This window comes from Oncorhynchus kisutch, unplaced genomic scaffold, assembly GCF_002021735.2.
Source record: "Oncorhynchus kisutch isolate 150728-3 unplaced genomic scaffold, Okis_V2 Okis07a-Okis12b_hom, whole genome shotgun sequence".
Taxonomy (NCBI): Eukaryota; Metazoa; Chordata; class Actinopteri; order Salmoniformes; family Salmonidae; genus Oncorhynchus; species Oncorhynchus kisutch.
This window is the reverse complement of record NW_022261984.1, coordinates 3020992-3048462: the sequence shown is the minus strand read 5'-3', so window position 1 is coordinate 3048462 and position 27471 is coordinate 3020992. Positions and strand designations below refer to the sequence as shown.

The following is a 27471-nucleotide window of genomic DNA, read 5'->3' as shown; positions in this document are numbered from 1 at the left end:
TTCTTTATACAGATTTGTAATTGATTAAAAAAAAAATATATATATATATATATATATATAGTCAGATTTTTATTTCTACTGTTACATTGTTCAGAATTAGAATGCATTCTCAGTGCGGTGCTTCAGTTAGTTTGGAGACTACTAACCCTTAGCTTTCTCTCTTGATTGACTTATTTTTAACTGAAGGAATACATTTATTCCTTTTAAATTCAGGTTGTATGCTGAGTCTGTATTTTTTTTACTTTAACTTATTAGTAAAATTGTTGAAGGACGACGTGTGCTTGTTATATTTTTATTCACTTAATTGAAAGGCAAATTATAATTTTTTTACAATTTCATTCCTTTTAATAGCAGCAACAATATGATACAGCAGCAGGTGGCAATGTTGGAAGTTTGAACTAAGGTAAATCGTGTGTGTGTGTGTGTGTGTGTGTGTGTGTGTGTGTGTGTGTGTGTGTGTGTGTGTGTGTGTGTGTGTGTGTGTGTGTGTGTGTGTGTGTGTGTGTGTGTGTGTGTGTGTGTGTGTGTGTAACCAACCTTTATTTTGAAAAGCAAACTTTTTTTATTTTGAAGAACGATCCAGGAAGTAGCAGAACAAAAACAACTACAATTGTGTTCAATGCTCTATGGTGTGAACTGTGTAGTCTGAAGACGTTGACTTTACACTGCAATGCAAATTACTATAACATAAGTGTTTAACATAAACATAGTGCTAAGGACATGTCCAATACTGTCGCATTTCATGCTCAGCTAGCCTCCATCGTCGAGGTATTGGCGAATGCAGCCGTTGCCGAAATCTGCAAACTTGTAGATGACGGCCATGCTGCTTTACGTTTGGAAATTTCCCATAGCCAGAAAGAAATTGAGAACTTGCGGAGGAAGCTGGTTTTGACAAAATGTCAGACTTCTCGACGGAGCGCAGAGAGATTTGGAGCCCTGCGACGCACAGTTCACAGGCACGTGGACACTAATCATGTTGCCCGGGGAAGAGGGAGCTTTGTAGTGAAGTCGACAGGCAGAATTGGATATTGTAGGTTTTTTACCTTATTTAAACACTTTCAAAAAGAATGGTTAGTAATGTAGAATCTATAACGTTTATGAGGGTTTCTCTTGTTTGGTGCAGTGAAGAATCGTTTTGACGACATTGAAGAGGGCAACTTCATGCAGGATGTCACTACCTGGAAAGACGCAGGACGCACAGCGACAGACCATAATGGGGGCATGCAGGTCAGTTGTCATAGACATGGTCAAATGTATTATTGTTTAATCATATTTCAAGTGCTGTTGTGGATATGTTATTAATAAAAGGTTTCTGATGAATACAAAACACAGATGGCAGATATGCAAGAGGAAACTTGTGTCAAAATGGAGAACCTTGACACCAGTACAATGGAAGGTATTTGTTGTTGTTGAAACTAATCCAACCCTATGCAATTTACATGTTAAGTAAAGTTGTCCATGTTTATTTCAGTATTTTATTAACTTCTTGGTCATAACTCATAATTAATAAATAAGGCAAAGAAGAATCAGCCTCCACTACAGGAAGCTGATGCTGTGCTTTACTTTTCCCCATTTCAGAGATTGTCCAACCAGTCAGTGAGAGCAGTGAGAAGATCATTGTGGCAGAACCAGGTTCTTCATCCTCTACTGAACCCACAGACCTTCTGGACCAGCAGGGCAACAGACACCGAGCTCCAGACACCTCACTCAATATAGAACCTGAAAACCAGACGTTCCAGCATCCAGCATCACAATACAGCAGAGCAAGACAGGACCATCAGGTTGCTGAGGGTGTGACCTGGGAAACTGACCATCAACCCATAGAATACAGCCTGTCCCAATGGACAGAGGACCAAGAGACTGACAACCCAACTTTGAATGCTCCTCATAATGCAGGGCCAGACTCCAAGAGGCTGTCTGGACATCCAGAGAGGAGAGGGGTGCCAGGTAACTCGGGGGTCTGCATGTCTGCTTCAGGCTCTCTGGACTGGCTGCCTGATGTGGTGATGGTGGACTCAGTTCCCATTAAAGTGGAGGCAGATATGAGTTCAGAATGGAGCATAACTGGCCAAGAGTTGACATCTGGAGAGGTTTGTTCAGACAGCAGGCAGCTTGTGGACAACAGAGGAAGAGGGGGAATGGAGTTTGGACAGACAACATGTCCCCCTGACACTCAACATGTAGAGCAAGGGAGAACTGTAGGACCAAGGTCCAAGTTTCCAGATATCAATGGACTGTCCAACCGAAACAGCTCTTCATCCCCAAGGGTTACTCTCCAACAGGTTCCCCAAAGAGGGAAGCCAGCCCCCTTCCCGAATTTCAACAGAGGCTCCACTTCTTCATCGAAAGGCATAGAAAAGCAGCCGCAACAGCTGACGTCTCAATCCAGCAAGAGATATCTCCGGTGCAGCCTCTGCGGGAAGCCCTTCCCCCAGGCGTACCTAAGCAGGCACATGCGGGTCCATACGGGGGAGAAACCGTACGGCTGCAGCCACTGCACCAAGCGCTTCTCCCACAGCCACCAGCTGAAGAGGCATGAGAGGGTGCACACCGGAGAGAAACCGTTTCAATGTGTCTACTGTGGGAAGTGCTTCACCCAGTCCTGTCACATGAAGAAGCACCTCCTCGTCCACACTGGCGGCAGGCCACAGGACGTTGTGCTGCCCTAAGTGTTCCAGGCTATAGTTCAGACTAGATACAGATCTAGGATCAGCTTCCTCTCCCACAATCTTAACCTTGACCATTAGTGGATTTTTAAAATTCTTTAAACTGACCCAACATCAGCATCTAAGGGCAACTTCACACTACTCCTCCCAGTGTAATGATAGGCAGGGCCTGGAGTTTTTCCTCACCAGGTGACCAGGCCAGGGAAAAACTCCTGGCCCTAGTTGTAAATGGAATGTCTCAACACTACTGTGGTTTATATATGAACACTGGGTCCATGTGTTTTTCACTTTGAATGGTTTCCTCATTGAACGCTTCCCTCAGGTGATTCCAACCTGCGGCCTTTGTTATTGGCTCAACACTCTTAACCGCTTGGCTACATCCTTATGAATTTGTATTTGTGCAGTGGGGAACCAAAGTACAATAATTAAGACTACATTTCCATTAACCTGTCAATAAGACAGATTCCCTATCAGACTGATAGACTGTAACGATGTAGATAGATTTCATATCATTGTGAACAGAGTTCCCGAAGCACTGGACAGGTGCCTGGGCGAGCAAGGCCTGTTGGTGGTTGAGAGTTTGTTGCTCGTCTCTGTTCGTACTTGGACACCGGGATGAGGAGGAGGAAGGCACAGGGTTCCCAGACGCCAGCACACTCCTTGCCCTGGAAACGAACCTGGCGTCCCAGCAGTTACAAGGAGAGAGAGAGTGCTGACAGGAATGGTAAGCTGTCAATATTTGTCGTTTATACAGGGTTTAACATGGTTGGATTTCTAGAGTTCGATAAAGCCATCTTGATACCCTTCCCATCATATTCTGCCTAGGAAAACACTTTTCTATTCACCGTTGCTGAGATATTTAGTCCCATAATTAGAATCCATAGAATGATCCTTTGGAGGATGGATTTTTGGGATATATTTGACATATGTATCCTAAAGCGTAATTAATTTAAGTTTGAATATTTATGACATTTTGGCCTGACCCAGTACTACTTTTTAAGACTCCACGCTTCAGTTGTAGGTGCTACAAAGCAACATTTAGTGTCATATACAACTTTATCACTTGCTCTGTATTTTGATTAGTATTTTGATTGCAATAACACATTTCTTGCATATTTATAAATGAATATTAAAAGTGTATATATATTTTTTTTTATTAGGCTTTAAACCTTTTTTTTTTACAAACATTGTCAAACATAATGTACAATTCAATTCAAAGTTCTGCTAGCTTTAAAGTTATGGCTTCTTTTACAGAAATACTTTGGCATAGTTAACAATGTAACCAATCACAGCCCTCCTTTTAAGTGTCATTGCACATCCTGCAAATCAACAGCAGAGGTGACTATTTTGAATCCATTTTCACATTCACTCTGTTGGTAATGCTTAAAAATGTGTTTATTACTCTAAAAGTAGCAGAGATTCCACTCTGTATCTTTGATATGCCCATAGTGTATTATGTCCAATAATATATTGAAAAATTTGCCAAATCAAAAGTGGGATCTTTTCACTTCACGTTGATATTTTTCTATATTCCGAAATGTATGTAAGAAATGTTATTGAAATCAAAATACATATGACAGAGCAAGCAATTTAGCTTCATATGACACCATGTATTGGCATGTAGCACCTACAGATGAAACAATATGGAGTCTTACAGGAGTCCTGGGTAATGTCAAATTCGAACTAATAGTTAGTTATTTCTAAATCATGCTTTAAGACACTGTTAAATATATATATATATATATATCTCCTCAGCAAAAAAAGAAATGTCCTCTCACTGTCAACTGCTTTTACAGCAATCTTAACATGTATAAATATTTGTATGAACATAAGATTCAACAACTGAGACATAAACGGAACATGTGACTAACAGAAATGGAATAATGTGTCCCTGAACAAAGGGGGGTCAAAAGCAACAGTCAGTATCTGGTGTGGCCACCAGCTGCATGAACTACTGCAGTGCATCTCCTCCTCATGGACTGCACCCGATTTGCTAGTTCTTGCTGTGCGATGTTACCCACTCTTCCACCAAGGCACCTGCAAGTTCTCAGACATTTCTGGGGGGGAATGGCCCTAGCACTCACCCTCCGATCCAACAGGTCACAGACATGCTCAATGGCTCTTTGCTGGCCATGGCAGAACACTGACATTCGTGTCTTGCAGAAAATCATGCACAGAACGAACGAGCAGTATGGCTGGTGGCATTGTCATGCTGGAGGGTCATGTCAGGATGAGCCTGCAGGAAGGGTACCACATGAGGGAGGAGGATGTTTTCCCTGTAAAGCACAGCGTTGAGATGGCCTGCAATGACAACAAGCTCAGTCCGATGATGCTGTGACACACCGCCCCAGACCATGACGGACCCTCCACCTCCAAATCGATCCCACTCCAGAGTACAGGCCTCGGTGTAACGCTCATTCCTTCAACGATAAATGCGAATTCCGACCATCACCCCATGTCAGACAAAACCGCGACTCGGATGGGTTTGTGCCCATAGGCAACGTTGTTGCCGGTGATGTCTGGTGAGGACCTGCCTTACAACAGGCCTACAAGCCCTCAGTCCAGCCTCTCTCAGCCAATTGCGGACAGTCTGAGCACTGATGGAGGGATTGTGCGTTCCTGGTTTAACTCTGGCAGTTGTTGTTGCCATCCTGTACCTGTCCCGCAGGTGTGACGTTCCGATGTACCAATCCTGTGCAGGTGTTGTTACACGTGATCTGCCACTGCGAGGACGATCAGCTGTCCATCCTGTCTCCCTGTAGAGCTGTCTTAGGCGTCTCACAGTACGGACATTGCAATTTATTGCCCTGGCCACATCTGCAATCCTCATGCCTCCTTGCAGCACGCCTAAGGCTCGTTCACAAAGTTGAGCAGGGACCCTGGATATCTTTCTTTTGGTGTTTTTCAGAGTCAGTAGAAATGCCTCTTTTTTAGTATCTTAAGTTTTCATAACTGTGACCTTAATTGTCTACCGTCTGTAAGCTGGTAGTGTCTTAACGACCGTTCCACAGGTGCATGTTCATTAATTGTTTATAGTTCATTGAACAAGCATGGGAAACAGTGTTTAAGCCCTTTACAATGAAGATCTATGAAGTTATTTGGATTTTTATGAATTCTCTTTGAAAGACGGGGTCCTGAAAAAGGGATGTTTCTTTTATTGCGGAGTTATTTATATATCTCAATAAACAATCCTGTTGTGTGTGGAGGGGAAGTGAGGCAGCTGGAACCTGTCTCTGGTCTCCCGAACCTTCAATTCAATGCTGACAAATTATGTTTTCAGGAAGTACTCCACAGGGAAGGTTAGTATGCTTTGAGGACAGTTTCATGAACCATGTTTCCCCAACAATCTTTCCAGATAAAGGAACGTCTTGAATCTCATTCTGTGATTGGTTGTTACATCATTGTATGTCAACACTGTGTGCAAACACCTCAAAAAGGGTCTGTGTCCCATAGACTTACAATTCTTTACTTGTGCATTCATATTCCATGTATTCCATTCTGGTTTGTCTGACAATCTTTTGTCCTGTTCTGTGTTTCTTTTCCAGAGATCTGATCCTGATCCCAAGTAGTTACTGAAAGGAGAAGCCAGCACATTGTGGTTACAGGTCACTGTGAAGGACAACATGTTATTTAGGTGTTTAGCTATTACTCAAGACTATCAGAAATCCCTTTGGCTATTTATATACAGTACCAGTCAAAAGTTTGGACACACCTACTCATTCCCAAGTGGGCTCCAGAGTGACGCAGCGGTCTTAGGCACTGTGTCTCAGTGCTAGAGGTGTCACTACAGACTCTGGTTCGATTCCAGGCTGTGTCACAACCGGCCGTGATTGGGAGTCCCATAGGGCTGCTCACAATTGGCCCAGCGTATTCTGGGTAAGGGTTTGGTAAGGGTAGGCTGTCATTGTAAATAAGAATTTGTTTTTAACTGACTTGCCTAGTTAAATAAAGGTTAAAAAAAATACTTTGAAAGTTTCTTCAAGGTGCAGTCGCAAAAACCATCAAGCGCTATGATGAAACTGGCTCTCATGAGGACCACGACAGGAAAGGAAGACCCAGAGGTTACCTCTGCTGCAGAGGATACGTTCATTAGAGTTAACTGCACCTCAGATTGCAGCCCAGAATAAATGCTTCAGAGTTCGAAACATCTCAACATCAACTGTTCAGAGGAGACTGAATCAGGCCTTCATGGTCGATTTGCTGAAAAGAAGCCACTACTAAAAGACACCAATGAGAAGAAGAGACTTGCTTGGGCCAAGAAACACGAGCAATGGACATGACTGGGGGGGGGGGAGTCTGTGCTTTGCTCTGAGTCCAAATGTGAGATTTTTTGTGAGATGCAGAGTAGGTGAACGGATGATCGCCGTATGTGTGGTTCCCACTGTGAAGCATGGAGAAGGAAGTGTGATGGTGTGGGGGTGCTTTGGTGGTGACACTGTCTGTGATTTATTTAGAATTCAAGACACACTTAACCAGCATGGCTACCACAGCATTCTGCAGCGATATGCCAGTCCCAATAAGTGCAAACGAGATGGGATATAATTTGTTTTTCAACAGGACAATGACCCAACACACCTCCAGGCTGTGTGAAGGCTATTTGACGAAGAAGGATAGTGATAGTGCATCAGATGACCTGGCCTCCACAACCCAATTGAGATGGTTTGGGATAAGTGCCCAGCATATGTGGGAACTCCTTCAAGACGGTTGGAAAAGCATTCCTCATGAAGCTGGTTAAGAGAATGCCGAAGAGTGTGCAAAGCTGTCAAAGCAAAGGGTGGCTACTTTTAAGAATGTAGAATCTAAAATATATTTTGATTTGTTTAACACTTTTTTGGTTACTACATGATTCCATATGTGTTATTTCATAGTTTTGATGTCTTCACTATTATTCTACAATGTAGAAAATAGTACAAATAATGAAAACCCCTGGAATGAGTAGATGGGTCCAAACTATTGACTGGTACTGTATTCTGTATTACATTTCAAATATATATTTTTCTACTGTTACATTGTTTAGAATTAGAGTGCATTCTCATTGTGTGCTTCAGTTAACCCGTAGCCTACTCTTTGATTTACTAAGTTTTAACTGCCAGAACTTATTCGTTTTAGGTTGTATGCCTATTCTGTTTTTTGTGTAGAACTAAATAGTAAAATAATCATTTTTGGAGGACAAAGTGTGTGTTTGATTAAATTCACTACTTCAATGAAAGTCAAAGAAGGCTGATTTAAAAAAATATAATATTCCTTTCAGTAGCAGCTACAATATGCTACAGCAACCGGTAGCAATGTTGGAACTAGCATGCGTCGTGTGTAATCAACCTTTATTTTGAAAAACGATCCAGGAAGTAGGTGACATCTTGTTTCCGGAACAAGAAGAGTTGTGTGAAGAAGCGTACAGTTTATGTTGGAAACAGTGAAGTGTTAAGACGTTGACTGAACAATGCAAATTATTATAACATAAGCGTTTAACATAGAGCCAAGAAGATGTCCGATACTGTAGCCTTTCATGCTCAGCTAGCCTCCATCATTGAGGTTTTGGCAAATGCAGCCGTTGCCGAAATCTGCAAACTTGTAGATGACGGCCATGCTGCCTTACGGTTGGAAATTTCCCATAGTCAGAAAGAAATCGACAACCTGCGGAGGAAGCTGCTTTTGACAAAATTCCAGAATTCTCGACGGAACGCAGATAAATTGGGAATCCTGCGACGCACAGTCCACAGACGCGTGGACACCGATAATTTTACCCGGGCAAGGGCAAGAGAGAACATCGTAGAAAAGCCAACAGACAGACTTGGATATTGTAGGTTTTAAACTTATTTCAAAACGTTAAAATGAATGGGTCATGTGAAATATATGACGTTTGAGCGTTGTTCTTTTCTGGTGCAGTGCAGAATTGTTTTGCCGACAGTGAAGGGAGCAACTTTACGCAGAATGTAGCCAACTGGAGAGACTCAGGACGCACAGCAACAGACCGGGATTGGGGTATGCAGGTCAGTTGTCATAGACATGGTCAAATGTATTTTATTTTCCCATATTTCTAATGGCTTTGGGAATATTTTTATAATAAAATGTTCCTGATGAATACAAAACACAGATGGCAGATATGCAGGAGGCACCTCTTATCAAAATGGAGAACCATGGCACCAGCAGAACAGAAGGTATTTTTGTTAAACGTATCTAATCTATGCACTTTACACTTTGTTGCTTGACCGATCCTTCAAAGTTTATTGCAGTATTGGATTAACTTCTTAGTCATAACTAATAAGGCAAAGAATAATCAGTCTCCACTACAGGAAGCTGATGCTGTGCTTCACTTTTCCCCATTTCAGAGATTGTCCAACTGGCCAGTGAGAGCAGTGAGGAGATCATTGTGGCAGAACCAGGTGCTTCGTCATCTACTGAAACCACAGACCATCTGGACCAGCAGGGCAACCGAGAAAAAGCTCCAGACACCTCACTCAATATAGAACCTGAAAACCAGACGTTCCAGCATCCAGCGTCACAATACAACAGAACAAGACAGGACCATCAGGTTGCTGAGGGTGTGACCTGGGAAACTGACCATCAACCCATAGAATACAGCCTGTCCCAATGGACAGAGAACCAAGAGACTGACAACCCAACTGTGAATGCTCCTCACAATGCAGGGCCAGACTCCAAGAGGCTGTCTGGACATCCAGAGAGGAGAGGGGTGGCTGGTAACTCTGGGGTCTGCATGTCTGCTTCAGGCTCTCTGGACTGGCTGCCTGATGTGGTGATGGTGGACTCAGTTCCCATTAAAGTGGAGGCAGATATGAGTTCAGAATGGAGCATAACTGGCCAAGAGGCGACATCTGGAGAGGTCTGTTCAGAAAGCAGGCAACTTGTGGACAACAGAGGAAGAGAGGGAATGGAGTCTGGACAGACAAAGTGTCCCCCTGACACTCAACATGCAGAGCAAGGGACAACTGTAGGATCAAGGTCCAAGATGTCAGATTTCAATGGACTGTCCACCCGAAACAGATTTTCATCCCCAAGGGTTACTCTCCACCAGGTTCCCCAAAGAGGGAAGCCAGCCCACTTCCTGAATTTCAACAGAGGCTCCACTTCGTCACCGAAAGACATAGAAAAGCAGCCACAACAGCTGACGTCTCACTCGCCCAAGAGGCAACTCCGGTGCAGCCTCTGTGGAAAGCCCTTCCACCAGCCGGCGCACCTGCGGAGTCATATGCGGGTCCATACAGGGGAGAAACCGTACGGCTGCAGCCACTGTACCAAGCGCTTCTCCCACAGCCACCAGCTGAAGATGCATGAGAGGGTGCACACCGGAGAGAAACCGTTTCAATGTATCTACTGTGGGAAGTCCTTCACCCAGTCCGGCAACATGAAGAAGCACCTCCTCGTCCACACTGGTGGCAGGCCACAGGATATTGGGCTGCCCTGAGTGTTCCAGGGTGAAGTGTCCCCTTGGTACAGATCTAGGATCAGCTTCCTCTCCCACAATCTTAACCTTTACCATTAGTAGAAAGAAATGCTAAACTGACCCAACATCAGTGTCTAGGGGCAATTTAACACTACTCTACCAGGTGTAATGAAATGCAGGGCCAGTAGTTTTTCCTCAGAATGTGACCAGACCGGGGGAAAACTCCTGGTCCTAGTTGTAAGGGCTCCACACTCGTGGATTTTCATATGAAAACTGAGTCGATGTGTTTTTAACAGTTTGATTGGTTTCCACATTGAACAGTTCCGGTGTGTAGTGGTAGTTTTTTCAGTTTACTGGCTTGATGCTTGGTCCAGAGTGGCTAGATAATGTATAAGTTATGAAGAAGACCCAATCCCGAGCTAGCCTGATGACTCTCACTAAATTATTCAGCTGCTCTGTCGTTCACAACATACTTTAGCCTGAGACTGCTATCATTGAAGTTGTTTGTGGTGATAAGGGGCACTATGGGTGTTGTACAAAATAAAGTCATTGGTAATTGCATCGTCTCTAACCAATTAAAAATGTCCATGCCAATGATGAATTTTAGAAACATATCTTTAATCACACGTTTTCTGACTCTGGACCAATCAGATGGCCCTGAATGTGTTCGCATTCAGTGAAAGGTCTGTGAGGTACTCCGATCTGGACTCATTGCTCTCAAGAACCTGACGTCCGAGGGAGTGGCGTAGGGTTTGGCCAGAGCAAAGAGTCTTGGTAGCCAAGAAAACCCTGAGCCCCAGTAGTATGTGAAAGTAGAATCCAGTACATTGTGGTTACAGCTTCCTGTGAATGACGACATAAACCATTATATTCTTGCTGTATGATTGCTGCACTGCATACACCCCTATTACCAATGTAATTATTAGTGTGGTTTGCAAAGCGCGAGACCCCACTTTAAATTTGTCATACTTTATATTATTATTATTTGGAAGACTACTCCTCTGACACCGTTGAAGCTAGAAACGCCATTCAAACTTTAAACGTGCAGAGCGGTCAGGACCAATGTGCTTGCATACAACTTTTTATAGCTTTTGTACTTTTTAAACTACTAAGCTTTTTGTCCCTTATTTACTTCCATAGTTTTTATTCAACATTCTAAAGGTCCTATTTTGACATCAACTCCCAGACTTCCAACATCCATATTCATGGTGAATAATACAACTTTTGACACAAATCTACAACTTTGACCACATTTCCAGCACTTTAAATAAAAACCTAGAGGGTATGACATTGAGGTCTACTTCTCTGGTATTTAAATCTGGAATCGGAACATAATTATCTACTACCAATCAAAAGTTACAGCGGTTTGTCTGAGTTTAGAGTGAGGAAAAGCAGCTAACTGAAGTCAGATGTCTCCTCGTTGAAATGCCCAAACGAAGCCATTGCCATGGATACCAATGCATTTCAATGGCAAGAAAGTGCCATGTACTAGAATGGTAACCTTTTTTAATTTATAATCTACATTTACAGTATCTCCTCTTTAACCATTTAAATGATCAACTCCAAACCAACATTGATATGTTCAGACTATTCTAAAATCTAAATTTAGATTGCTTGTCAAAAGATTTGATACTATATATACACGTACAATTGGTAGAAATGAACATGGGGTTTGAATGAGAACCATAGGAATACAGAGGTAGCTATTCAAAATGGTCTTTCTACATGACCAACTTTAAAACATTAAGGCTATCCTAACTTCACTCTTTAAGATCTTTATCAACTACAGATTTGTATAAAGTAACTGCACCGTTCAACCTAGGGACACCAAACCAGCTTTCACATGTTCAGGCTATTCTAAATTCAAATGATTGAACTGGTATCAACTACAAATATATATATTAGCACATCAATCAAAAGTTACAGCTCTTTGTCGGAGTTTAGTGACCAAAAGTAGCTAACTAACGTCAGCTCTCATGTCTCATCATTGAGCCGCCTATGGAGCCAATGCTATAGATACTCAGGCAGAGGAGCGCATGGTGCAGCGCAGGAAGCAAGGGACAGACCGAGATCAGCTATTGATACTAACAGGAAGTTACTGTGTTGAGCAATCGGGCGCTGGTAGGGCCTGAACGTCACCGGCATGGGTAGGGCTCGGCCTAAAATGTAATGTATTTCTGCTTTTCTTTTCATTCAAACTTCTGAACACTTTCCCAATAGGTTAGACAGAAACTTAGTGTAGGATGTCGTCCTCTACGTCACTGCTATTCAAGCTGGAATGGTGATCACTGTTACAACTACAGCTAGCTATCAGTAGTTCTACATACAAACCTATTATACATAGTTCAACTACCACTAAAATACTTTTAAAGATCTGTCAACACTAGCTGGGTCATATTTCCCTCCCCAAATAATAGCCTAAATGTTTCTAATTCCTTGAGTTTCTCCCTTCCACCACAACAGCAAGTCTTCATATTCAGAAAGGAAAAAAGTTGCAGAACCATGATTTATTTTCTCTCGTTTCAACAAGACTGCATTATACAACAGATCACAACCAGAAACAAGCATGTTAGCAAAGCTTGAATTAATGAATGGATATGCAGCAGGGAAAACAACAGGGCATCTGGCTAAAGATGCACGGCATATTGCCAACAAGACAAGTCCAAAATAAAATTTGAGTTTCTGACTTTGAACAGCAGACTTGTGAGTTTCCTACAATTCATTGTACTGTTTGATCATTATATCATCATTCAACAAAAATCGAACTTGATTTACACAATGTTTTACAAAAGTAAATAATGCATGTATTTATCTGAAACCCGAGCATGGATGATTGAGTTGCTTTGCTTTCCTTCGAGTGTTGTCCACATGATCCAGACTTTTGTTACCATCGTCTGACAGAAGATAACCTTGTCTTTCTTCTTCCAGTTTTCACTCAACTACTGTAGTTTAGACATTTTTGTGATCTAACTGCCCCACAATCCAAATAAATAATGTTTATATAGTAGTCTATCAAAGTAATCAGACCAATTTGTTTTACTACATTTTAATTGATTGTACTATTTGCTTTAAATAGTAAAGTGAAACTTGAGCTTCCACTACCACAAAAATACTTTAAAAGCTAAAGCAAGCCCCACATTACTTCATGTGAAGTTACCATCTAGTTAAGTGTTTTTGTATTTAGTGTCATTTATTGTAAAATCAAATCTCCTAAATGTTATTTACACTGAAAAAAATATATGAATGCAACAATTTATAATATTTTACTGAGTTGCAGTTCATATAACTGCATTTATTCACAGTCAACTGAAATAAATGCTTTAGGATGTAATCTATGGATTTCACAGCTGGGAATACAGATATGCATTTGTGGGTAACATACCTTTTAAAAAAAGAAAAATTGTGCTTATGGAACATTTCTGGTATCTTTTATTTCAGCTCATGAAACATGGGACCAACACTTTACATGTAGCATTTATATTTTTGTTCAGTGTAGTTGTTTACCCATTACTCAGGACTATCTGAAATCCTATTGGCTATTTATTCATTCTATATTCAGATATTTAAATATTTCTACTGTTACATTGTTCAGAATTAGAATGCATTCTCAGTGTGGTGCTTCAGTTAGTTTTGAGACTACTAACCCGTAGCTTTCTCTCTTGATTGACTTGTTGTATGCGCATTCTGTATTTTTGTACTTAATCATTATTTTTGGAGGTCAGTATTTTTTTTATTCACTTAATTGAAAGTCAATGAAGGCTCATGAAACAACATTTGATTCCTTTCAGTGGCGGATACAATATGATACAGCAGAAGGTGGCAATGTTGGAAGTTCGAACCAACATATATCGTGTGTGTAACCAACATTTATTTTGAAAAGCCAACCCTTATTCTAAAAAAAAGATCCAGGAAGTAGCGTAACAAACGAGATGTGTGTGAAGTATACGCTATATGGTGTGAACTGTGTCGTCTCATGACGTTGACGGAATACTCAAATGCAAATTACTTTAACATAAGTGTTTAACATAAAGGACATGTACGATACCGTCGCCTTTCATGCTCAGCTAGCCTCCATCATTGAGGTTTTGGCAAATGCAGCCGTTGCCGAAATCTGCAAACTTGTAGATGACGGCGATGCTGCCTTACGTTTGGAAATTTCCCATAGTCAGAAAGAAATCGATAACCTGCGGAGGAAGCTGCTTTTGACAAAATTCCAGAATTCTCGACGAAGCACAGAAAGAGTTGGACCCCTGCGACGCACAGTTCACAGGCGCGTTGATAGCAGTCATATTGTTCGGGGAAGAGGGAGCTTCGTAGGAAAGTCAACAGGTAGAGATGGATATTGTTGTTGTTTTTACCTTATTTAAACACGTTAACAAATAATTGGTAATGTATAACGGTTATGAATGATTCTATTTTCTGGTGCAGTGGAAAATCGTCTTGACGACAGTGATGGAGGCAACTTTATGCAGGATGTCACCAACTGGAGAGAAGCAGGACTCACAGGGACAGACCAGGATGGGGGCATGCAGGTCAGTTGACATAGACACGGTAAAATTGATAATTTATGTTTGCATATTAGGTGGTGGTGGGATTTTTATTTTACCCATATTTTACCAGGTAAATTGACTCAACACATTTTCATTCACAGCAAGGACCTGGGGAATAGTTACAGGGGAGAGGAGGGGGAATGAATGAACCAATTGTAAACTGGGGATGATTAGGTGGCCATGATGGTATGAGGGCCAGATTGGGAATTTAGCCAGGACACCGGGGTTTACACCCCTACTCTACAATAAGTGCCATGGGATCTTCAGTGACCAAAGAGAGACATGACACCTGTTTAACGGCCCATCTGAAAATGTGTTGGGTGGCGGAATGTCCCTAATCATTTTCTTCTCATATTTAAAATGTTGGGATATTTTTCTAATAAAATGTTCCTGATGTATACAAACACAGACGGCAGATATGCAAGAGGCACCTCTTATCAAAATGGAGAACTTTCACACCAGCAGAACAGAAGGTATTTTATTAAATCTATCCAATTTACACGTTGTTGAGTAAAGCCTTTATTGCAGTATTTGATCAACTTCTTAGTCATAAGCCATAACTAATAAATAAGGCAAAGAAGAATCAGTCTCCACTACAGGAAGCTGATGCTGTGCTTTACGTTGATCCATTTCAGAGATTGTCCAACCAGTCAGTGAGAGCAGTGAGAAGATCATTGTGGCAGAACCAGGTTCTTCATCCTATACTGAACCCACAGGCCTTCTGGACCAGCAGGGCAACAGACACAGAGCTCCAGACACCTCACTCAATATAGACCCTGAAAACCAGACGTTCCAGCATCCTGCGTCACAATACAGCAGAGCAAGACAGGACCATCAGGTTGCTGAGGGTGTGACCTGGGAAACTGAACATCAACCCATAGAATACAGCCTGTCCCAATGGACAGAGAACCAAGAGACTGACAACCCAACTGTGAATGCTCCTCACAATGCAGGGCCAGACTCCAAGAGGCTGTCTGGACATCCAGAGAGGAGAGGGGTGCCTGGTAACTCTGGGGTCTGCATGTCTGCTTTGGGCTCTCTGGACTGGGTGCCTGATGTAGTGCTGGTGGACTCAGTTCCCATTAAAGTGGAGGCAGATATGAGTTCAGAATGGAGCATAACTGGCCAAGAGTTGACATCTGGAGACATCTGTTCAGATGGCAGACAGCTTGTGGACAACAGAGGAAGAGGGGGAATGGAGTCTGGACAGACAAAGTCTTCCCATGACACTCAAAACACAGAGCAAGCGACAACTGTAGGATCAAGGTCCAAGATGCCAGATTTCAATGGACTGTCCACCCGAAACAGCTTTTCATCCCCAAGGGTTACTCTCCACCAGGTTCCCCAAAGAAGGAAGCCAGCCCCCTTCTCAAATTTCAGAGGTTCCACTTCTTCATTGAAAGTCATAGAAAAGCAGCCACAACAGCTGATGTCTCACTCCACCCAGAGGCAGCTCCGGTGCAGCCTCTGTGGAAAGCTCTTCCACCAGCAGGCGAACCTGCGGAGTCACATGCGGGTCCATACGGGGGAGAAACCATACGGCTGCAGCCACTGCACCAAGCGCTTCTCCCACAGCCACCAGCTGAAGATGCATGAGAGAGTGCACACCGGAGAGAAACCGTTTCAATGTGTCTACTGTGGGAAGTGCTTCACCCAGTCCGGCCACATGAAGAAGCATCTCCTTGTCCACACTGGTGGCAGGCCACAGGATATTGGGCTGCCCTGAGGGGAGTTTTTCTACACCACGTGACCAGACCAGGGAAAAACTGGTCTTCCCCCATAGTTCCTCTTCCACCCGAGTTGTAAGGGGAATGGCTCCACACTACTGGGGTTTTCATATGAACACTGGGTCCATGTGTTTTTAACAGTTTGCATAGATACCACATTGAATGCTTCCCTCTGTGTGTAGTGGTTGTGTTTTCAGTTCAGCTGGCTTGATACTTGGTCCACAGTGAACTGATAATGTATATTATTAAAGGTGAAGATTTTAAACATAACATTTTAGTCAGTTAGCAGACACTGTTATCCATAGCAACTTACAAGTGCAATAAGTGTTAAGTACATTGCTCAAGGCACACCAACAGATTTTTCAGCTTGGTTGGCTTTTCGCAATTCAAACCTGTGACTTTTCTGTTACTGACTCAAAGCTCTTAACTGCTAGGCTACCTACTCCTAGGCTACATCCTTATGAATTTGTTACCAATAGTATTCATATCAAACAGCAGTTAAGAGTTCAGGAAGCACTGGACAGGTGCCTAGGCGAGCGAGGTCTGTTGGTGGTCGAGAGCTCGCTGCTCGTTTTTTTTTTACTTGGACGAACAGAGCCGGGGAGGAGGAGGAAGGCGCAGGGTTCCCAGATGCCAGAACACTCCTGGGTCTGGAAATGGACCTGGCGACCCAGCAGTTGCAAGAAGAGAGAGTGCTGACTGGAATGGTAAGCTGCCAATGGTTGTGATACAGGGTTTAATATTGTAGAGTTCAGTAAAGCCGTATTGATCCCCCTCTACCCTTCCCATCACATTCTGCCTAGGAAAACTATTTTCTATTTACAGTTGCAATGAGATTGAGTCTCAGAATTAGAATGAATAGAATTAGAACCCATTCAATTCAATCAAAATTCTGGTTTATTCCTTTCCATTCTGTCTGTTTTGAGCAGGCTAGACAGGTTAGGATGTGCACCAGCATTGTAGACCCAAACTACTCACTCACCTCTCATTTATTCCCAGAATCCCCACAGTTATCATGGTCTGGGGAAACTTCATCTCCTGGAGGTAAGTATAGCTCCTGTAGATTTATCTCACATAGAACAACCAGAAAATCACTTTCCTGCTTTCCTAATATCAGCATTTGAAACTGCTCACTTTGTTTTGGATTCTCCATACATGATTCTACTGAAAATAACGTTTAGATGACCATTCATTTAATACATATACTTATATAAGGATGATTTCTCACAAAACTAGAACACTAGTTCTCAAATATATATATGAAATGCAATCCGTAGAATGTTCCTTTGGAGGAAGGATAGTTTGGATATATTTGACATTTAACTTAAAGCATAATTGACAAGTATTTAATTGAAGTTGGAATATTTGTTGCTATGTTGTTGCCTTAGGTCTCTCTTTATGTTGTGTTGTCTCTTGTCACAATGTTTTTTCTTATATATGTGTTATATATATTTACCATTTTTAATCCAACCCACGTCCCGGCACGAGGTCTTTTGCCTTACCGTCATTGTGAATAAGAATTTGTTCTTAACTGACCTGCCTAGTTAAATCAAATAAATACAAAAAAATAGACATTTTGGCCTTACCAGGCCTCCTTTAAGAGTAAATATTTCAGTTGTAGGTGCTACAAAGCAACATTTGGTGTCAAATTCAACTTTACTGCTTGCTCTGTAATATGAGTAGTATTTTGATTGCAGTAACACATTTTTGACATTATTTTTTACACGCTTCAGCACTCGGCAGTCCTGTTCTGTGAGCTTGTGGGGCCTCCCACTTCGCAGCCGTTGTTGCTCCTAGATGGTTTCCACTTCGCAATAACTGCACTTAAGAGTTGAGCAGGGCAGATATGTGATGAACTGACTTGTTGGAAAGGTGCCATTCTATGATGGTGCCACATTGAAAGTCACTGAGCTCTTCAGTAAAGGCCATTCTTTTGCAACTGTGTCTATGGAGATTGCATGGCTGTGTGGTCAATTGTATACAAGGGTGTTGCTGAAATAGCCAAATCCAATCATTTGAAGGGGTGACCACATACCTTTTGTGTGTATGTATAGTGTATTATTTCCCATGTTTATAGCCAATAGGCTATAAAGGCCTGGGGGAATTGTGTAATTCAAATAAAACCAGAGAGGAAGAGGCGAATTTGTAAGACAAGACATTGGAAGATGCAGATTACCAAAACAGCACGCTTCTGCCTTCTGCCTTCTGCTTCTCTCTCGTTCACGCTGGCCTGCCTGTCTCTTTGCTAATGATGCTAGTTAGTGTGTGTTCAGTCTTTAGTCTGTTGCATGTAGAATATCCTAGCCAATTCATGGCACCGATTTCTACTTTTTGTCTCATATGAAATTATAGTAGACTTCCGGTAGCCTGTATCGATTACGCTTTTCAGACATAATGGAATGTGACCCCTTCAAATCCCGTCGGCTACTGCATGTTTGTTTCTCTGTCTGTTAGGGTAGGTATTACACTATGGTTTTTAAAATACCGACACGAAACCTTATCTGGTGATATGAACGGATATTTTATTTGTCTGTAAAGGAATGCCATTATGCCGCTTCTGAAGCAGGACTAAGATCCATCACTATGCAACCAGAACTATCAATCAAATAATTGCTGCCTGCGCGCAGTCCACTCTCCTAAAAAACTGACTAACGTTTGTTAAATATCGTAATTTACCGAGACATGTTGTAGAAATAAAACGCATCTAGCTACCATACCATAAAAAAGAAAAATCAGCGATGTTTATTGTTGTCTGGGGAAAAAATACAGGGTCTGAATACTTATTTCAGTTTACATTTTATAAATTTTATAAATTAGAAACATATCTAAAAACCTGTTTTGGTTTTGTCATTATGGGGTATTGTGTGTAGATTGAGGGGGGGAATGAATAATCAATATTTGAATAAGGCTGTAACCTAACAAAGTGAAAGTATTCAGACCCCTTGACTTTTCCCAGTCTTAAAAAAAAGCCTATGGGATTCAGGCAATTGTTTTCCATTTATTCAGAATTTCATGAACCATATGTTTCCCCAAAAATCGTACAAATATCATTGTATGTCAAAACTGCACGCAGACACCTCAGTGTCTGTGTCCCATAGACCTAATATTCTTTACTTGTGCGTTCATATTCCATGTCTTCCATTCTGGTTTGTGTCTGACAATCTGTTCTGTTCTGTGGTTCTTTTCCAGAAGTCAGATTCTGAACCCCAGTCGTTACTGAAAGGAGGAGAAGCCAGTACATTGTGGTTGCAGGTTACTGTGAATGACGACATTAACCATTATATGCTCACCACATGCTTGCTGCGCTACCTACACCCATATTACCAATGTTGTTATTATTACACATTTTTATTTACAATGTTGTAATTTATTGTAAAAACAAAAGGCAATGTTTAGCTATTACTCAGGACAATAAGAAATCCCATTGGCTATTTAGCCATTCTTTATCCAGATATTTAAATATTTCTACTGTTACATTGGTCAGTGTTAGAATGCATTCTCAGTGTGGTGCTTCGGTTAGTTTTGAGACTACTAACCCTTAGCCTACTATTCAATTGATTTACTTTAAATTGAAGGAATGTATGTATTCCCTTTAAATTCAGGTTGTATGCTGATTCTGTATTTTTCTACTTGAACCAAATAGTAAAATAATCATATTTGGAGGACAAAGTGTTTGTTTTAATTAACTTAATTGAAAGTCAGAAGGCTGATTTTTGTAACATTTGATTCCTTTCAGTCGCTACAATCTGATTGTAGCAGGTAGCAATGTTGGAACTAACATAAGTTGTGTGTAACCAATCTTTATTTTGAAATCTCACCTTTATTTTGAAAAACGATCCACTAAGTAGAAGACATTTTTTGTTTCCGGAACAAAAATAAACAAAAAAGAGAACCTGCGAGAAGCTAGCCACAATAAGGACTAGCCACAATAGTGGAATTTACGGGTTGTCTTCAAAATAAAAGCTCCCATTTGACTGACTTCAAACGGATACAAGTGGATTCCTTGGGTGCGTATGTAAATTCACTCTGGCTATCTACTCTGATTTCAGAGCACTCTCGTTCGAGTATGCCAGAGCACAGAATAACTGAGTTTACTAACACGCAACACTAGTTGAATATGACGGGTGTCAGTAAAGGTTGACAAAAAACATTATTCAATTGTTGCTAGCAGCACTGTTAGTCACTAATGTTCTAGATAACATGAAAACAGCCTAATTAGCTCTGCTCGGGTTAGTAAAATGGTCAGAGTTAGGTGGTTTCTCATTTGTTTCTGGAAGTAGCTAGCAAACTAGCTAACTTTAGCCAGTTTGCTTCTGTGCTTGACTGCAGTTGTGAGGTCAGAAACCTCGGATCAACCCTACTCCTCGGCCAGAAAGAAACACTCTGAATTTACAAATGAACAATCTGACAACACTGAATTTGAAAACGGCTCAGAGCGCACTTTGACACACTGGAGGTAATTTACGAATGCCCCCATTACTTTGACTAGATAATGCTAAACAAGTTATTATTGAGAGTCACAACTCTCTTTTATAAGAGAGCCCTGTATACATTACAATAAAAATAGAATAATAAAACGGGTGTATGAAACTAATTCAGCGCACAATAAAATAAAACATTTAATAATAGGTTGGAATGTTATGTAAATTCAACAAAAGAGAATTGTTATTTTTATAAGAACAAAAAACAGTTAATCCCATTGTGGATGTATTAGACCAGAATTGCACTGGGGGCATACTTATATGCACTGTACAGCCTTAACTATTCATCTTGGGTCCATGACATAGGTTATCAGCCTACTCAGTGACACCAACAGATTACAATTCTGACGAGTATACACATATATTAGCGTTGTAGCGCATATTGTGGGACTGAAATTAGCCACATTAAGCTCTAAGTAGGCTAATACCCCATTGCAATATGAACAGTACCTGTCAAGTTTGGAGACACCTACTCAGTCAAGGGTTCTTTATTTTTTACTCTTCTCTGAGTTGTAGAATAATAGTGAAGACATACTATGAAATAACACATATGGAGTCATGTATGAACCAAAAAAGTGTTAAACAAATCAGAAATATATTTTAGATTCTTCAAAGTAACCATCCTTTGCCTTGACAGCTTCACAAGGTAGTCACCTGGAATGCCTTTCAACTAACAGTTTTGCCTTGTTAAAAGTCCATTTGTGGAATTTCTTTCCTTCTTAATGCATTTCATCCAATCAGTGGTGTTGTGACAAGGTAGGGGTGGTATACAGAAGAGAGCCCTATTTGGTAAATACCATGTCCATATTATGGCAAGAACAGCTCAAATAAGCAAGGAGAGATGATAGTCCATCATTACTTTAAGACATGAAGGTCAATTAATCCGGAAAATTTCAAGAATTTTTAAAGTTTCTTCAAGTGTAGTTTTAAAACCATCAAACGCTATGATGAAACTGGCTCTCATGAAGACAGCCACAGGAAAGGAAGACCCAGACTTACCTCTGCTGCAGAGGATAAGTTCATTAGAGTTAACTGCACCTCAGATTGCAGCCCAAATAAATGCTTCACAGAGTTCAAGTAACAGACACATCTCAACATCAACTGTTCAGAGGAGACTGCATGAATCAGGCCTTCATGGTCGAATTGCTGCAAAGAAACCACTACTAAAGGACACCAATGAGAAGTAGAGACTTGCTTGGGCCAAGAAACACAAGCATTGGACATTAGACCGGTGGAAATATGTCTGCTCTAAGGAGTCCAAATGGGAGATTGTGTTGGTGAACGGATGATCTCCACATGTGTGGTTCCCACCGTGGGTCTGGTGACAGTCAGTGATTTTATTTAGAATTCAAGGCACACTTAACCAGCATGGCTACCACAGCATTCTGCAGTGGTACGCCATCCCATCTAGTTTGTGTTTAGTGGGATTATCATTTTTTTTAACAGGACAATGACCCAAAACACACCTCCAGGCTATGTAAGGGGTATTTGACCAAGGACAGTGATGAAGTGCTGCATCAACCCAATTGAGATGGTTGGGGATGAGTTGGACCGCAGAGTGAAGGAAAAGCATCCAACAAGTGCTCAGCATATGTGGGAACTCCTTCAAGACTGTTGGAAATTCCTCTTGAAGCTGGTTGAGAGAATGCCAAGAGTGTGCAAAGCTGTCAAGGCAAAGGGTGGCTACTTGAAAGAATCTCAAATATAAAATATGTTTAGATTTAACACTTTTTGGGTTATTACATGATTCCATGTGTTATTTCATATATTTATTGTCTAAACTATTATTCTACCATGTATAAAATAGTAAAAATAAAGAAAAACCCTTGAATGGGTAGGTGTCGAAACTTATGAGTACGCCCCTAATGCAATTCTAAAGTATAATACATTCACAGTGCGATTTAAACAGAGTCACTTTTTTGTATCAAATTAACTAGCTATTTCATCTTAAGCATTATCTAGTCCAAATATGTAATGTATACAATATTTGTATCCATTTGAATCACTTCCAATGGCGGACATTTATTTTGAAGGCGAACAGCAAATTCCGTTGTTGTGGAAAATCCTTATTGTGTCTAGCTCCACAGATAAAAATATATTTACGTTTGAAGCATACCGTGTGAACTTTGAGGACGTTGATTGAACACTGCAATGCAAATTACTATAACATAAGTGTTTAAATTAGACATAGTGCCAAGAACATGACCGATACCGTCGTCTTTCATGCTCAGCTAGCCTCCATCATTGAGGTTTTGGCGAATGCAGCCGTTGCCGAAATTTGCAAACTTGTAGATGACGGACATGCTGCCTTACGTTTGGAAATTTCCCATAGTCAGAAAGAAATCGATAACCTGCGGAGGAAGCTGCTTTTGACAAAATACCAGAGTTCTCAACAGGGCACAGAGAAATTCGGAGCCCTGCGACGCACAGTTCACTGGCGCGACACCAATCGTGTTGCCCGAGCAAGAGGGAGCTTAGTAGGAAAGTCATTAGACAGACTTAGATATTGTAGTTTTTAAAAACCATATTTCAACACTTTAAAAATAATGGTCATGTAGAATATGTAACGTTTATAAGGGTTTGTGTTTTCTGGTGCAGTGGAGAATTGTTTTGCCGACAGTGAAAGGGGCAACTTAACGCAGGATGTCACCAACTGGAGAGACTCAGGACGCACAGCAACAGACCAGGATGGGAGCATGCAGGTCAGTTGTCATAGACATGGTCAAATATATGATTTGTTTTCTCATATTTCAAATGGTTTTGGGGATATGTTTCTAATAAAATGTTTCTGATGATTACAAAACAGGTGGCAGATATGCAAGAGGCACCTCTTATCAAAATGGAGAACCTTGACACCAGTAGAACGGAAGGTATTTTTGTGCAACTTATCAAATCTATGCAGTTTATACTTTATGTTAAGTAAAGACTTAAGTGTGTATTGCAGTATTTTATTACCTTCTTAGTCATAACCCATAACTATTAAATAAGGCAAAGAAGAATCAGTGTCCACTACAGGAAGCTAATGCTGTGCTTTACATTGACCCATTTCAGAGATTGTCCAACTGGTCAGTGAGAACAGTGAGAAGATTGTGCCAGAACCAGGTTCTTCATCCTCTACTGAACCCACAGACCATCTGGGCCAGCAGGGCAACAGACACAGAGCTCCAGACACCTCACTCAACATAGAACCTGAAAACCAGACGTTCCAGCATCCAGCTTCACAATACAGCAGAGCAAGACAGGACCATCAGGTTGCTGAGGGTGTGACCTGGGAAACTGACCATCAACCCATAGAATACAGCCTGTCCCAATGGACAGAGAACCAAGAGACTGACAACCCAACTGTGAATGCTCCTCATAATGCAGGGCCAGACTCCAAGAGGCTGTCTGGACATCCAGAGAGGAGAGGGGTGCCAGGTAACTCAGGGGTCTGCATGTCTGCTTCAGGATCTCTGGACTGGCTGCCTGATGTGGTGATGGTGGACTCAGTTCCCATTAAAGTGGAGGCAGATATGAGTTCAGAATGGAGCATAACTGGCCAAGAGGTGACATCTGGAGAGGTTTGTTCAGAAAGCAGGCAGCTTGTGGACAACAGAGGAAAAGGGGGAATGGAATCTGGACAGACAAAGTGTCCCCCTGACACTCAACATGCAGAGCAAGGGACAACTGTAGGATCAATGTCCAAGATGTCAGATTTCAACAGACTGTCCTCCCCAAACAGCTTTTCATCCCCAAGTGTTACTCTCCACCAGGTTCCCCAAAGAGGGAAGCCAGCCCCCTTCCTGAATTTCAACATAAGCACCACTTCTTCATCGAAAGGCATAGAAAAGCAGCCACAACAGCTGACGTCTCACTCGCCCAAGAGTCAGCTCCGGTGCAGCCTCTGCGGGAAGCCCTTCCCCCAGCCGGCGCACCTGCGGAGGCACATGCGGGTCCATACAGGGGAGAAACCGTACGGCTGCAGCCACTGTACCAAGCGCTTCTCCCACAGCCACCAGCTGAAGATGCATGAGAGGGTGCACACCGGAGAGAAACCATTTCATTGCATCTACTGTGGGAAGTGCTTCACCCAGTCTGGCCACATGAAGAAGCACCTCCTCGTCCACACTGGTGGCAGGCCACAGGACGTTGTGCTGCCCTGAGTGTTCCAGGGTGAAGTTCCGACTAGATACAGATCTAGGATCAGCTTCCTCTCTCCCAATCCTAACCTTTACCACTTATGGAAAAAAATGCTAAACTTACCCAACATCAGCATCTAGGGGCAGCTTCACACTTCTCCACCCGGTGTAATGATATGCAGTGCCAGGAGTTTTTCCTCACCACGTGACAAGACCAAGGAAAAACTCATGGGCCTAGTTGTAAGGGGAATGGCTCCACACTACTGGGGTTTTCATATGAACACTGGGTCCATGTGTTTTTAACAGTTTGGATGTTTTCCACATTGAACACGACCCTCTGTGTGTAGTGGTTGTGTTTTCAGTTCAGCTAGCTTAATGCTTGGTCCAGAGTGGATTGATAATGTATAAGTTATTACAGGTGAAGATTTTAAACATCCTCAAGAATTTGTATTGGTGCAGTGGTGAACCAAAGAACAGCATTTAATAATTCTGGAAGCTCTGGACAGGTGCCTGGGTGAGCAAAGCCTGTTGGTGGTTGAGAGTTGGTTGCTCGGCTCTTCTCTTACCTGAACGCAGGAAAGAGGAGGAAGGTTCAGGGAAGAGGAGGAAGGTTCAGGGAAGAGGAGGAAGGTTCAGGGAAGAGGAGGAAGGTTCAGGGAAGAGCGCAACGGTGACCTCTTTCCTGGACATCTACATGGCAGAAGAGCAAAGCGACAGTTTCACAGACACCAACACAGTCCTGGCACTGTAAATGGACATGGTGACCTAGCTGGTGCAAGTAGAGAGAGTGCTGACTGGAATGGTATGCTGTCAGTGGTTGGGTTTATAGAACTATCTTCATACCCCTTTACCTTCTTCATCATATTCAGCCTTGGAAACCATATGCTGGTTTTTGAGTCCCAGAATTGGAATGAATTGAATTTCAACCCCATCAATTCAATCAGAGTTCTCTCTGGTTTAATTCCTTTCCATTCTGACTGTTTTGAGCAGGTTTGGCAGGTTAGGATGTGCATCATCACTGTAGACCTGGGGTCTTCAACCTTTCCTTGCCCAGGGATCCCCGCCCAGGCAAACCGGCCAACCAGGGATCCTCATCATATGTTAGCAAAACATTTTTCACATGTCTTAATTAACATCAGGAGAATGGCAGGGAGAAGTTATCAACATTTTAAAATAAATTAAATTTTTAAAGAATTTTGACCATGCCACATTATAATTGGAAGGGGAACTCTAACATAGCCTATAAGCTAGAACGGTAACTCCAAACACATTTTCACTAAGAGCTGCTGTTTAGCTGGTTAAACAAAGGTTAGCGGTGTTTTGGCAAAAATGAAGTCAAGAAAGCTTACCAGCAGCACTTGCCTCACTTGTGGCCTATTGACTGGGGGATGACTGACTGGGGGGCCTATTGACTGGGTGATGACTGACTGGGTGGCTATTGACTGGGTGATGACTGACTGGGTGGCTATTGACTGGGGGATGACTGACTGGTGGCCTATTGACTGGGGGATGACTGACTGGTGGCCTATTGACTGGGGGATGACTGACTGGGGGGGCTATTGACTGGGGGATGACTGACTGGGGGGCTATTGACTGGGGGATGACTGACTGGGGGGCTATTGACTGGGGGATGACTGACTGGGGGGGCTATTGACTGGGGGATGACTGACTGGGGGGCTATTGCCTGGGGGATGACTGACTGGGGGGGCTATTGACTGGGGGATGACTGACTGGGGGGGCTATTGACTGGGGGATGACTGACTGGGGGGCTATTGACTGGGGGATGACTGACTGGTGGCCTATTGACTGGGGGATGACTGACTGGGGGGGGCTATTGACTGGGGGGGCTATTGACTGGGGGATGACTGACTGGGGGATGACTGACTGGTGGCCTATTGACTGGGGGATGACTGACTGGGGGGGCTATTGACTGGGGGATGACTGACTGGGGGGCTATTGACTGGAGGATGACTGACTGGGGGGCTATTGACTGGTGGATGACTGACTGGGGGGCTATTGACTTGGGGATGACTGACTGGGGGGCTATTGACTGGTGGATGACTGACTGGGGGCCTATTGACTGGTGGATGACTGACTGGGGGGCTATTGACTGGTGGATGACTGACTGGGGGGCCTATTGACTGGTGGATGACTGACTGGGGGGCCTATTGACTGGGGGATGACTGACTGGGGGGGCTATTGACTGGGGGATGACTGACTGGTGGCCTATTGACTGGGGGATGACTGACTGGGGGGGCTATTGACTGGTGGATGACTGACTGGTGGCCTATTGACTGGTGGCCTATTGACTGGGGGATGACTGACTGGGGGGGCTATTGACTGGTGGATGACTGACTGGGGGGGCTATTGACTGGTGGATGACTGACTGGTGGCCTATTGACTGGTGGAGGACTGACTGGGGGGGCTATTGACTGGTGGATGACTGACTGGGGGGGCTATTGACTGGTGGATGACTGACTGGGGGGGCTATTGACTGGTGGATGACTGACTGGGGGGGCTATTGACT

General features: G+C 42.6%; 4 protein-coding genes across 6 annotated transcripts; all 4 read left to right on the top strand.

Annotated features, from left to right (window-relative positions):
- The first annotated feature begins 557 nt into the window (after positions 1-557).
- On the top strand, positions 558-6675 carry LOC109877687 (Krueppel-like factor 12). Its single transcript, XM_020469889.2, has 5 exons — positions 558-1030; positions 1124-1227; positions 1333-1396; positions 1579-3390; positions 6212-6675. Exons 1-4 carry the CDS (start codon positions 721-723, stop codon positions 2667-2669), a joined length of 1569 nt encoding a protein of 522 aa, XP_020325478.2. The 5' UTR covers positions 558-720; the 3' UTR covers positions 2670-3390; positions 6212-6675.
- Positions 6212-10924, top strand: LOC109877686 (zinc finger protein 2 homolog). Of its 2 annotated transcripts, none has more exons than XM_031815093.1 (4): positions 6212-6300; positions 8553-8656; positions 8761-8824; positions 8996-10665. In XM_031815093.1, exons 2-4 carry the CDS (start codon positions 8651-8653, stop codon positions 10087-10089), a joined length of 1164 nt encoding a protein of 387 aa, XP_031670953.1. In that variant the 5' UTR covers positions 6212-6300; positions 8553-8650; the 3' UTR covers positions 10090-10665. The 2 variants fall into 2 exon arrangements, with proteins under 2 accessions (XP_031670953.1, XP_020325477.2); XM_020469888.2 differs by lacking the exon at positions 6212-6300 and adding an exon at positions 7897-8466 and having other exon boundaries at positions 8996-10924.
- A 2975-nt stretch (positions 10925-13899) lies between these two features.
- On the top strand, positions 13900-20014 carry LOC109877684 (B-cell CLL/lymphoma 6 member B protein-like). 2 transcript variants are annotated; one of them, XM_031815101.1, is made up of 6 exons: positions 13900-14397; positions 14497-14619; positions 15028-15091; positions 15254-17052; positions 17345-17389; positions 19535-20014. In XM_031815101.1, exons 2-4 carry the CDS (start codon positions 14521-14523, stop codon positions 16342-16344), a joined length of 1254 nt encoding a protein of 417 aa, XP_031670961.1. In that variant the 5' UTR covers positions 13900-14397; positions 14497-14520; the 3' UTR covers positions 16345-17052; positions 17345-17389; positions 19535-20014. The 2 variants fall into 2 exon arrangements, with proteins under 2 accessions (XP_031670961.1, XP_031670960.1); XM_031815100.1 differs by having other exon boundaries at positions 13911-14397; positions 14497-14600.
- A 2903-nt stretch (positions 20015-22917) lies between these two features.
- Positions 22918-26136, top strand: LOC116360201 (B-cell CLL/lymphoma 6 member B protein-like). Its single transcript, XM_031815102.1, has 4 exons — positions 22918-23307; positions 23425-23528; positions 23633-23696; positions 23878-26136. Exons 1-4 carry the CDS (start codon positions 23028-23030, stop codon positions 24966-24968), a joined length of 1539 nt encoding a protein of 512 aa, XP_031670962.1. The 5' UTR covers positions 22918-23027; the 3' UTR covers positions 24969-26136.
- The last annotated feature ends 1335 nt before the right edge of the window (positions 26137-27471 follow it).